This window comes from Centropristis striata, chromosome 2, assembly GCF_030273125.1.
Source record: "Centropristis striata isolate RG_2023a ecotype Rhode Island chromosome 2, C.striata_1.0, whole genome shotgun sequence".
NCBI classification, from domain to species: domain Eukaryota; kingdom Metazoa; phylum Chordata; class Actinopteri; order Perciformes; family Serranidae; genus Centropristis; species Centropristis striata.
In genome coordinates, this window is record NC_081518.1 from 14,339,497 (window position 1) to 14,352,832 (window position 13,336).

A 13,336-nucleotide genomic window follows, 5' to 3' on the forward strand; every position below is an offset into this window, starting at 1 on the left:
AAAACATGAAAGAGAAAAAGAAATCTGAAGTGTGGGTGTTTCCTAAAGTAAAACAGAGAATTTAATTTAGCAAGGCAGATAACAGCAAAGTTATTCACCTATTCTCTAAGGTCAGGTGCTCTTTTACTACAATCAGATTCTTTTGATGATCAAAGGGGGGAAACTTGTTTCTCATCACCAAAATGTCAAATACAAGCCATTGGGTTGCTCCACAGCATGGTCACAGTAAACTACATTCTGCACGCTCAAGGGCACAGGCACAAATCCAACCTCTCAAGGTTACAAGTGTATTGTTTACACTTTTCCTCAACTGTTGTGGCTTTTGAATTACCCTGACCTGGCTTGTAACCAGTTCAGACCTCATATAAAGAGAAAGCCGGGATAGTTGAGGCAGATCTCATCACTCGGACCTCGTACGGGTTGTTTCAATGGATCTGATCTCAGCTTGTGAATGGGCGATGAATCCTGTAGCTTTGGATGCCACAGTGGGACACCTTGTCTCCATGTCCCTGAACGCCACTGCAGTGGGATCACCGGGCATCACTGCTGCAACCAGAACCCTGATCCTGTTTGTCTGTCTGCTGCTGGTTGCCTGGAGCCACACAGACAAGAAAACTGCCCCAGGTAGGTTCAACACTTTGCAGTTTCTTTCTTTATGCTGGAGCCAATTCTGTGACTATTTTTCAGCTGAAACGTGTCTATTGTCCTTTATCACAACAGGTCCATCTTTCTGTCTGGGTTTGGGGCCACTTCTGTCATATGTGAGATTCATCTGGACTGGTATAGGCACAGCCAGCAACTACTACAACAACAAGTATGGGGACATTGTCAGAGTCTGGATCAATGGAGAGGAGACCCTCATACTCAGCAGGTTGGTTATCTTTTACATTATTACATTACATGTCATTTAGCTGACACTTTTGTCCAAAGCGACTTACAATGAGTGCATTCAACCTGAAGGTACTAGACTTAGGCCACAGGAATCAAGTAAGTACATAACTTCATCGCTACAGGAGTGCTTTACTTTATTCATGCACATTATCTCTGGTAATGTGCATGAATAAAGTTACCACACATTCAATCCAAGTAAACTGATCCATTGTGTTTCCTTTTTTTCCCCTATAGGGCCTCAGCGGTGCATCATGTACTGAAGAATGGACATTACACTTCACGTTTTGGGAGCAAGCCTGGACTCAGCTGCCTGGGCATGAATGAGAAAGGCATCATATTTAACAACGATGTAACTCTGTGGAAAAAGATACGCACCTACTTCTCCAAAGGTAATATTTCTCATACTTCAATCAGCCTTTCAGACCAACAGATTGATCCAGTGACGTAACCTTAATCACGAAGCTAAACTTTGACTTTGTGTATCAGCTCTGACAGGTCCAGGCTTGCAGCAGACAGTGGAGGTTAGCGTCTCCTCCACACAGACTCACCTGGACGACCTGGACGGTTTGGGTCACGTGGATGTTCTCAGTTTGCTGCGCTGCACCGTGGTCGACATCTCAAACAGACTCTTCCTGGATGTACCTGTCAATGGTAAATACACATGCATCAATCTCTTATGGTCACAGGTCAAGTTTTGGATTTGGGGCTATTTGGCTTCCATAACAATCAGACTAGTGGAAAGAAAACATCAAAAATGCACTTTTAGGTGTTCACTTTACCAAAATTTGCACTTGTAGATTTTTCACAAATTTACCAGAAGTTATTTAATTTATATTGACATATTTAAACGTAAAACATAAGCCAAAAAAATTAACTGGGGAAGTTTTATGCTCATATCTATAAGTAAAACATGTTTTACCTGGCACTATACATAGAAACTTACGTTCTTGCGTTCTTGATACCTTTGTGTTCATGTTGTGTAACAGAAAAAGAGCTGCTGCTGAAGATTCAGAAGTATTTTGACACATGGCAGACTGTGCTGATCAAACCAGACGTTTACTTCAAGTTTGACTGGATTCATCAGAGACACAAGGCAGCAGCGTGAGTCACTCAACCACGTTATCATTCATATTATCATGTTTTTTCATTTGACTTGATTTTTAAAAAATGTAATCTCAAATTTATATACCTGTCATCCCACAGTCAGGAGCTGAAAGACGCCATAGAGAGCCTTGTAGAACAGAAGAGGAGAGATATGGATCAGGCAGATAAACTGGACAACATCAACTTCACTGCAGAGCTCATATTTGCACAGGTCAGTCGACACTCAGTTATTCACTTTCAAAGAAAAGTCAATCCCCAGTAACGCCAGTCAGCTTACTCACGTTTTGTGCACGTGTGTGTTTTCAGAACCATGGCGAGCTGTCTGCAGAGAACGTGAGTCAGTGTGTGCTGGAGATGGTGATCGCAGCACCGGACACTCTGTCCATCAGCCTCTTCTTCATGCTGCTGCTGCTCAAACAGCATCCAGATGTGGAGCTGCAGCTGCTGCAGGAGATAGACACTATTGTAGGTAAGAAGTCTGGAGGAGTGAGACTTTTAAAGACACTGATAAAACATAGCACTGCTGTCTACTATTGAACTGTAATGCATTCACTTGAGGAAAACTATGTGCCCTGATTTCCTAAATACACAAGATAATTGAGACAATTATCTCAATTTATGACAGTTTTCACTGACAAAGAAATTGCTCCTTTATCTGAAATAATGGGATAATTAATTCATTAATTAAGAAAAACTCAGATAGTATCTCATTAAATACAAAATAAGTTTTTACTTAAAAATTGTGTTTCTTTTTTTTCTGAATTAATATAGGCTAATAATTATTTCAGAAATTCAAATGAATGAAAAATAATGATGATTATCGTCTTTGTCTCGCTGCAGGAGAGAGACAGCTTCAGAACGGGGATCTGCAGAAGCTGCAGGTGCTGGAGAGCTTCATCAACGAGTGCCTGCGCTTTCACCCGGTGGTGGACTTCACCATGCGTCGAGCCCTGACTGATGACGTCATAGACGGCTACAGGGTGCCGAAGGGCACAAACATCATCCTGAACACCGGGCGCATGCACCGGACAGAGTTTTTCCTCAAACCTAATGAATTCAGCCTGGCAAACTTTGAGAAAAATGTAAGTTGATATTTAATTTTTCTGCAATTCTGGCACCCAAAAGTTTCAGATAAAGTAACTTAAACTGAAAAAAATTAACTATTAAAGAGCCTGAATGCCTGTTTTCAACATTTAACTTCTGACTATGAGTGATGGATCCTATGTGTACTGACAGTTATCTGCCAAAAGGTCAATCAGAATTGAACAATATTTGAATAAGAACCATGACTCTGGGTTGTTTGTCAGTTAAAAGTCACCCACAGAGTCCCGATCAGTTTTGAGTGTCAAACCTTTTCTGAATAGGGTTCATGTCATGAATATTTATGCCATAAAAAAATACAAGATTTGAAGTCTGAGCTAATTTGTAACCCTCTGTCTTCCTTCAGGCTCCTCGCCGTTACTTCCAGCCGTTTGGTTCGGGCCCTCGCGCCTGTGTTGGCAAGCACATGGCCATGATAATGATGAAATCCATCCTGGTGACATTGCTCTCCCAGTACTCTGTCTGCCCCCATGAGGGCCTCACCCTGGACTGCCTCCCACAGACCAACAACCTCTCCCAGCAGCCTGTTGAGCACCAGCAGGAGGCTGAACAGCTCAGCATGAGATTCTTACCCCGACAGAGAGGAAGCTGGCAAACACTCTGAGACTCTGACCTTTAATTATACATTTATACAGAATCTCCTTTACTTCAGTTTATATCATCTCATCGTTGTACAAAGTTATGTTATTTTTATTTTGTATATTGTATGTATTGAATTATTATGCATTGTGTGAAATGTAAATTACTTGCTGATATTGAAATAAATGTAAATTATTGTGGCAATACTGAGTGTTGTTGTCTTCTTTTTGGGGGGATGGTCATTTTTTCCTAAATGTGATTTACACATAAAGTGGCAAGAAAAATTACGTAGTTGTCATATAGGTTGATCATAGGTTGAGAAAATTGTGTTTCTATACTTGGGACTTAGATGCAGATCAGATCACATTTTATGACAAATTAATGCAGAGAACTAGGCAATTTCAAATGGTTCATGTACTTTTCTTGCCATTGTATATACACGTATATACAGGGTAAGTAGTTATTAAAAAACATTTGGAGCATTTTTTAAAGAAAGAAATGTGAAAAACCTGCTCTTCTGAATTTTAAAAACTCACTTTTTAAATATTAAATGTTGGTTCTTTGAACTTTTGTGTTTTGTGTATAAAAAATGAGTACTTTTATAAATAGAATGCAGTTTCATGAAAATAACATTTCTAAAATTGTGTACACAAAGAGTAAACTTCACCTTGGGAGGAATAATGCATATATATAAGATATAGAGAGTGAAAAATACTGCACTTCACTCACATTTTCTTCTCTTTTTGTAATTGCAAATATTGGCCAGCAGGGGGCACTGCAACACCTAACACAACGATCTCCTGTCTTCTGCACAGACTAAATAAAGCAACCAGTCTGTTCATTATGTTCAATCGCTCTGCCTTTGGGCAAACGTGGCAAAACATTTCACACACAGATGTTTCAATTTGTTTTGCTTTATCTCTCTAAACACCACGAACACTGAAGGATTACGCTGCAGGAGCACGATTTACAATCATGATTGTGTGAGGAGAAACAGAGATGGAGGGGAGAAGCTGAGAGAAAATGAACATGTAGATGAGGTTTTTCCTCAGTTCCTCCAGAGATGTCAACCATCAGCTGTCTTTCAGTGATGCAAGAGAGTGAAACATCCAAAATAAGAGTCTCAGTCTCAGTTTCACTGACGCACAGCCACCTGGGAGCTGCGTGTGCTGATTACATCGAGATGAGTGTGTCAGGAAAAACACAAACACAAGTGCTTGTTAGGCTAATCAATATCTGCAGCAGACAATTTCATCATCTCAGCAACAAGTTTACGTGCAGACTGTTTGTGTGTGTGAGTCTGTATTGAGAATTAATTAATTTCATAATTTTTAGACGTCATCTGTGTGCATGCAAATAGCACAGTGTGTGTGTGTTTCTTCTTGTTTGATGTGTGTGTATATCACAGGCTGTTACTTGCAGGTGTTCGGGGATATAGGGAATGAATCACTATATTCTCATTAACCTCAGTCTAATCTCTGTCGTACATCAGGATGCACATAATCTCAAGTACACAGCAGCAACTCTGACTGCACTTTGTTAGAAGTATCTTGTTTTTATCAGGAATACGATCATCTCTGTCAAGAAAGAGGTCATTATTGAGAGTGAAGAGAGAACTGAGTCATTAAAAATTGATGTAAATAGAATACTGGGAAATATCACTCCGCATTTCCACTGAATCTGTTGCTGCTAAGTTCCTCTCATATGCTGCCTGTTGCTCTTCTGTCAATTTAAATTCCCCAAAAACCTAGAAAACACCTAGTTTGTCATTTTGTTTCTGCTAATAATACGTTTCATTGAGAGGATGGCTAAACTGAACAGCCAGTTAAATTAAATAAATGGAAAAAACATGTATTGTCCATATGAGTTTAAAGTGCCATGACCATCAACATCTGTCATATTCGTTAGCACTTACTACAGTGTACAGCAGCTTCAGGGGGAAAAGATGCTTTAATTATCACTTCCTCATGGAAGGGCCTAATAATGTCGTTTTCAATCATCATCAGTATCTATCTATCTATCTATCTATCTATCTATCTATCTATCTATCTATCTATCTATCTATCTATCTATCTATCTATCTATCTATCTATCTATCTATCTATCTATCCATCTATCTATCTATCTATCTATCTATCTATGCTTACATACAATGACTCTAACATGTTTGTGTTTCAGGTAAACCTACGGTGCTGAAAACTGCAGTTCCTTGAATGGCCACTTGGGGTTGGCAATGAGCGTAACGCTGAACTCGATGCTTCAAATGGCAGTCCACAAACCAACAGGTGACGTCACGGTGACTACGTCCATTATTTATATACAGTCAATGCCCCAATCCCATAGAATCCCATGTTAAAATGCTAAACTTTACAGTATCAATAAACAGGTTTACAGCCTGGAACAATAAATGTCCCTGTTCAAGACAACTCGCAAATTATATCAAGGCATAATTAAGGGCGTGAAGGCTTTGAGTGACAGGTGGGTGCCATTACAGGAGACGTTTCTCTACAAGTAGGGGCACGTTCAGCCCTGACAAAACGAAGCAAAATGTTTATTTATAAATGGAAATGATGCATTGAACACTGCTGTGTTACACGGATAGCACAGTACTTTTTTAAGAGGTTCCATAAGACTCATTAAACCTGCAAACACATTTATACATGAGACGTCTAGAACAGTTTGTAAAGTACTGAAGTTTCAGGTTACTTCTGATTGGGCAACACATCCGTCACACCTGCAAAACGAGAGAAAACTTACTTTTACACCATTTCAAGGTTTTTTAACTCCAAAACAACAGCATAACAGTGCACATTGTTTTGACATTGTGTCCTGGGTTTCCCAGCTCCACCTCTTTGCCCATTTTCGAATTAGCTGGGAATTAGGTTGAATCAGGCTCGACCACGATGGCGACCGGACTGACCCTCATGAGAGTTTTACACAACACAGATTAATTTCAGCCAAAGTCCAGGCGGAGTCACTAAACTGAGCATTACAAATACTTTTTACACACCTATGGGCGACGTCACAGAGACTACGTTCATGTTTTATACAATCTATGTGTGTTTAACAGGTATAATATTTAGAAAATAGTCGACCAAAGTTATTACAATCCATCCTTGGTTTGTAATGTCTGTAACAAGTGACATGGCAAAAAAAATCAAGTAGTTATTGAGATATTTCACTATGAACCAAAAATGTCTTTATAGTGAATTTATCAAATTTTAAAGTATTTTCAGACAGTTTCAGCTGCGTAGAGGAGAAAATGTGGAGAGCTCCAGTATACAGAGTACATACGAAGCTAAAGTGATTCCTCGGGCTCCAAACTGCGGGATGTCAGGCATCTGCTAAATAGATCTGTGGTAACTTTCACTTCAAGTCTACTACTGGGGACTGTGGTGTGTGTGTGTGTGTGTGTGTGTGTGTGTGTGTTTGTGTGTCTCAGTTTAAGACATATTTTAAAAAGGGAATTGAATAATACTTGAGGTTTCAAACTGTGTCAGCCTTGCCTGCTTTTGGCAGAAAGATCACCCGTCTGTCCGTCACAGTGATTGCAGTTTCATCACGCCACTGTCTTTTAAAACTGAGAGTTTTCACAGAGTCCCCCCCCCCCCCACAATTTTAAGGTAGGGCCCCTCAATGATGCATACACGATATGAATATTGCAAATCTACAACACAGAACTGCATTTTACTTGGACCCGCTTGAGGCATTACTGTATGGTTTCTAAGGTATCATAATAGCTTGCCTTGCAGAATCTGATGCACTTCTTTGAAATATTCAGTCTGTTCTTCCTCTTAAGAAAGCCCATGGTTCTTCATTTGTGGTTTTTTCTTAGTCACGTGATGTATATTTTCCTTCTCGTTCCATTTATTGCTATTGCTCCATGACAGATTTATGGAGGCAGGATGCCAGACAGCTTTTAAAATAACTCAGACGTAAGAGCCTCGCAGCAAAAAGTTGAGACTGTCCTGGCTCGTGCTCTGATTGACAATCTGATTGATTACATGCTGTTTACCGCCCACAAACACACACACAAACAAACACACACACACACACACACACACACACAGAAATTATGTTGTGCTAAAATTCTCAAATGCCAGTGGCCATATTGTCTCCCTCGTTCAGTCCCCTGCTGGATTACTGCTTCATTAAAAGAGAGCCTTGGTTGCCATGGAAACATCTACCAGAAAGGGTAAACTGGCAACGTGCTCATCTCTCGACATTGCCGATACATTGTCAATGCAAATAGTACCTCCTACAGTTTGCAGCGACACTGTTTTCTGTGAGACGTTTGCTTGTCTGAATGTTTCTCAGAATGTGTGTTTCACTGCGTCCGTCTGAAGAAACGGACTGGAAGGCTTCCTGCCAGTAAAGGCACTGGATCCCAGTGAAACTCTCACTCGCTGGTCTTTTCATGCGGCCTGCTTTGAAAAGTCAGCTCATTTGTTTTTCATTGAACATCAGAGGACAGCAGTGGCGCTCATCATTACAGAGAAAGCTTCTTCTTTTTTCCTTCTTCTGCTTCTTTTCGTCGTCCTTTTCAACATCAGCCAGCCTGGAGGTTTCAGTTTGAGGCTGCAAAGTTTCGTACAGCTGCAAGTCTTTATATCTGTCCCGGTGTTTCTGTTCTTTTTCTGCCCAGACATTTGTTTGTTTGCACAGGTTTGGATAAGAATGGGAAACTTAAGCATTCCCAAAATGTCCATCAGAAAAACATTCACCCAGTTAACCGAAGATGGGTCTTTTCATACTGCGTTTCCATAAAAATGATGCAAAAGTGCTGTAACGAGCTCTGCCGTCATTTCACCTAAGGATATTCATACTGATTCTGCATTGGTGTAATATTGGCATCCATCCAATATTGCATTGCAATATTGCATTGCAATCTTGCATCGAAGTGGGAGAAGACAGTAGTGACATGTAACACAGCACAGTAAGTGTGGAATAAGCAACGAGTGCATTCACAACAATGATGGTGGGAAAATTGCTGTTTTGCATTTTGCTGAGCATGATTTGATTACTATCAGACTCAAGTGAGAGCCGTGTTTCTAATGATACACCGTCCACTTCCTTTCTTATTACCTGTTGGTCACACAAATAATCTACTTCAAAGTTAGATTTCCACGCAGGGTTCCCCCAGCAGGAGAGGCAACCCCCCCGGGGCCCCCTGATAGTTGCTCATGGTGTCATATTTTGCATTAACAACCATTAACCATTAAGAGAGTAGATGAGACAAGTAAAACAATTGTAATTAAAGACCATAAAACTTCTCAAATACAACATTACATTGCAAAAAAACAAGGTATCCTCCTTTCCCCACCTCTACAATTAAAATGTGCTTCTAAACCTACTACTTTATACTATTACTCCACCCAATTTCAGGCGGAAATAATATTTTTTTACTCCACCGCATCTAATTGTAATTATAGTTACTAGCGTTTGGGAAGTGAGTTATATTTGTTGAACATGTAATAGATGGAGCTCTGGTTTCCTCTTACAGTTTAAAGACATGCTGATTGGGTCAAATGGGGCCTATAAATTGCCTGTAGGTGTGATTGTGAGTCTGAATGGTTGTCTGTATGTATGTGTCAGCCTTGTGACTGACTGGTGACTTGAGTATCCTGCCCTATTCCCTTGTGACCCTAAAAAAGGTGAATAATGAATGGATGTATACCCAGCAGTGTTAAATGTGCATGAAATGTGTGATTTAAATATTCAAATCTTACTTACATTAGTACAAGTAATCCTATAATATAGATTATAATGATATTATTAGAATATACATCTGCCAAACTATAATAGTTATAGTTTTAGCTGATATAACTATATTTAGTATTATATTTTTTGACTGCAAGACTTTCTCTTGTAATAGAGACATTTTACATTGTGGGACTGGATATGAATTTTTCTTGGAGCAGTGGTCATTGTCTCCTATTAGTGTATTGTGGTGGTTTGTCCTATCATGCAGAGACACAGTAGATTTGACAGTTGTTGTAGTTATACAAGCAAAGGAACTTACAAACTAAATGGCCCAGCATCAGTGAGGGCACATTTATGGAGATGCTGATGATGGTGATTATGTCAGAAACTGAATTACTGAGGCTCAGCTAAAACTCAAGAGTTCATATGCAGAGGCCAGAGGGACTGAGCGGCACTTAAGGATAATATTCTGTTTCAATTTCATATTCGGGTTCTCATAACTTTTTATTAATAAAGTATACTTCCAAGCAGGATTCTGTAGACTCACTTTTATGCTTCTCTGTCTCAGGGATATGAGAAATACACATTTTTATTGCTTGGATCGGAGTAGCTCAGCTTGTTGCGATTTCCGGCCCATCTTTTTTGTCACTCCAATATTGCATGAGAGAGTACACATGCGCACACACATGCACACAGAGTTGAAGATAAGTGAGCCCTGGGCAGTGGGCAGGCTGAAGCCATCTGGTGCCCAGTGTTCATGCTGAGCAGCAGTCAGCTCCACACCTGGGAGATGGTATCGCCTGCAACTGTTGTCGGACCACCGACTGCACGCCCACCTGCCCCCACACTTCTGAATCTGAGCTTTATGTCGTTTCACAGACTGAAAACAAAAAGGTTATTCAAGTTGATTAAAAGAAAATCCCACCCAGAGATGATTACAGAGATGATTATACACATTTTATACATCTGCCTTCGGACAGTATTTCCCAGAATGCCTTTGTTTTCTGTTTTCTGCTGTGAGAAAGAGAGTAATATTTTTGTGACTAGTGAGAGTTGCAGTGAAAGTGCTAACCTTTATTCAAACCACAGTGCCTTGCTGTTTTAAGTGGGTGGAAAAACTGTTATATATCTTCTTCTACAATAAACTTCTCTCTGTGTGGTGGTTGAATTTGTAAAACGGTGAGTCAACAAGGAATCTGTTGTTGTTTGTCTGTTCTGATGCCAAAACCTGAAATCGATTGCTTGAAATCAGATGCAGCTGTGCTGGAAATACCTAGAGACACTGCTTTGGTTGTTATTTTCTTCTTTTTAGTTTTTTTTTCTTAATCTGGAGTCATATTTCTAGCCAGTCTATGAATGCAAGTCAAATATTCCCTCTCATTTTAGTTCTGTTTTGGTCTCCACCAACTCCTGAGGGAAATATCTGGCTCTTTAAATGCTTCACTAACCTCCTGAGACCCGAGCTTTTGTCTGGTGTGCATTTTTTATTTCTCCTTGCTATTTGTGATGAGTAGGACCTAATAAGTATAATAACTAAACTTTGTTTTTATACAGGAAGTAGTTTTTGCAAAAACTGATGTCCTCATATGAGGACAGTGGGTTTATCATAACCTTAAGAAACATTATTTGCTGTTTGGGACCAGAAGGGCCCAATTAGTGTAAATTCTAAATTTTAGCTTTATACCATAAGTGGTTCTCTCAAAAATCAATGTCCTCATATGAGTACAATGGGTCGATCTTACTGTATGACACAAATAGACACATTTGGTCAAAAAAAGCATTCAACAGTTTATTTTAAAATGTAAACATTAAAGTGTATACATCAAGTGCAAACAGCTGTTTATTTAAAGCCCTAAACATGGCTATACAGTAATAAAACTGCAAAGTACTGTGTAAACGGTTTATTTTAAGCCCTAAACATGGCTAAACAAAACAACAACAGTGCAAATAATGCCAAATATTACCAAATAATATGTCTTATTTATGTCCTATTATTTATTTTTTGGTAACAGTCCACAAAACCTGTTTGCTCATGTAAAATGGTGCTTGACAGTAGAATTAATTTTAATGTCTGAACACATCTTCAAAGAAACAGAATAAATCAGTCTTGTTGAGTGTTTGGTTTGGCTAAAAGACTTTTTGAAGTTGGCTGTTCATATTTCATGACAATTGTACGGTGGCCCTGAAGTGCAAACCCCACCAGCAATCACACAACATGCCAGCAATTCACACATCACGGCAGCAATTCATCACAACCCGGCAGCAATTCACCACAACACGCCAGCAATTCGCCACAATGCGCCAGCAATTCATCACAACACACCAGCAATTCATCACAACGCACCAGCAATTCATCACAACACATCAGCAATTCATCCCAACGCACCGGCAATTCATCACAACACGCCAGCAATTCATCACAACACACCAGCAATTCATCACAACACGCCAGCAATTCATCACAACATGCCAGCAATTCATCACAACGCACCAGCAATTCATCACAACGCACCAGCAATTCATCACAACACGCCAGCAATTCACACAACACACCAGCAATTCAGCACAACACTACAGCAATTCATCACAACACACCAGCAATTCACACAACATACCAGCAATTCACACAACACGCCAGCAATTCACACAACATACCAGCAATTCACACAACATGCCAGCAATTCACACAACATGCCAGCAATTCACACAACACGCCAGCAATTCATCACAACACGCCAGCAATTCACACAACACGTCAGCAATTCAGCACAACACACCAGCAATTGACACAACACGCCAGCTATTCACACAACACGTCAGCAATTCAGCACAACACACCAGCAATTCACACAACACGTCAGCAATTCACCACAACACGCCAGCAATTCATCACAACACGGCAGCAATTCACACAACACGCCAGCAATTCATCACAACATGCCAGCGATTCACACAACACACCAGCAATTCAGCACAACACACCAGCAATTCATCACAACACGCCAGCAATTCACACAACAGAATCATCAGGTTGCTGTTCTATGAGGTCACACATGATGTTGACCTCATAGAACAGCAACCTGATGATTCTGTTGTGTGAATTGCTGGCTTCATCCACAGCAGGATCATGATCTTCCCCATCTGAGAACCTCAGAGTTGTCTGCAATTGCCATGAGCAATTGTTCTGCTCTTGACAATGAAAGCTTCCCTGTAATGATAACATGACAAAGAGCCTGTGAATATTCTCATTCATCCAGGTCATAGTTATCTCAACATGACAAAATAAACTCAAAATCAAAATCTATACCAGAGACAGATGGCTAACATATGATGTTGGCTAGTTATCTAGCTAGCTTTCCATTTATCTAGACAGGTTAAAATTAAAGGTTAAAAGTGTAAAGTGTTTACACCTGTAATTAAACCACATGTACCACTTAAAATAACTATTTACAACTGTAAACTCATCTAACTATTCCCAAGTTTAGCTAACCACATGGTACAATCAATAGCGTAACATAGTCCCAATGTCCTCAAACGAGTACTTGACATTTACTGATGTTCTAGCTTGCCATTATTACTAAAATGTGTCAAATTTTAATGCCACATGAAGCAAGAGACATTACTGTACATAAATACACTGGTTTCATTCATAAAATTTGGATATAATCTTTACCTTGCTCTTTTTTCTTTCGGGAACTGCTGTAGAAGTTTTTCGCTGATATTTCCGCCATTTTGTTTTCACTGAAATGGGTGTAATGTTGTGATATCACCACAAGATGATGCAGGCAGTGTCCCTGAATGTGGCTAATAGGTCAAAGTTTTAAAAAATGGGGTATCATGGTGCTAAGAGGCAAAAATGTAATGTCCTCGTATGAGGACGCAGGGGCTCAGGAGGCTAAGGCGCATGCAAAAACTATTCAAATTCTGTAGCTATCCCACAAAATAATGATGCACCGAG

The 13,336-nt window shown here is 39.8% G+C and overlaps 1 protein-coding gene across 1 annotated transcript; it reads left to right on the forward strand.

Annotated features, from left to right (window-relative positions):
- Positions 1-391: 391 nt before the first annotated feature.
- On the forward strand, positions 392-3,861 carry LOC131985852 (aromatase). The gene is made up of 9 exons (XM_059350864.1): positions 392-624; positions 721-871; positions 1,126-1,280; positions 1,378-1,542; positions 1,878-1,992; positions 2,095-2,206; positions 2,302-2,464; positions 2,836-3,077; positions 3,443-3,861. The coding sequence occupies exons 1-9, from the start codon at positions 429-431 to the stop codon at positions 3,698-3,700; spliced, it is 1,557 nt and encodes a 518-aa protein (XP_059206847.1). The 5' UTR covers positions 392-428; the 3' UTR covers positions 3,701-3,861.
- The last annotated feature ends 9,475 nt before the right edge of the window (positions 3,862-13,336 follow it).

Coding starts and splice junctions, on each gene's coding strand:
- LOC131985852 (XM_059350864.1), top strand. CDS start 429: ATGGATCTGATCTCAGCTTGTGAATGGGCGATGAATCCTGTAGCTTTG. Junction 2,465..2,835: donor GGAGATAGACACTATTGTAG/GTAAGAAGTCTG, acceptor GTCTCGCTGCAG/GAGAGAGACAGCTTCAGAAC. Junction 3,078..3,442: donor TGGCAAACTTTGAGAAAAAT/GTAAGTTGATAT, acceptor GTCTTCCTTCAG/GCTCCTCGCCGTTACTTCCA.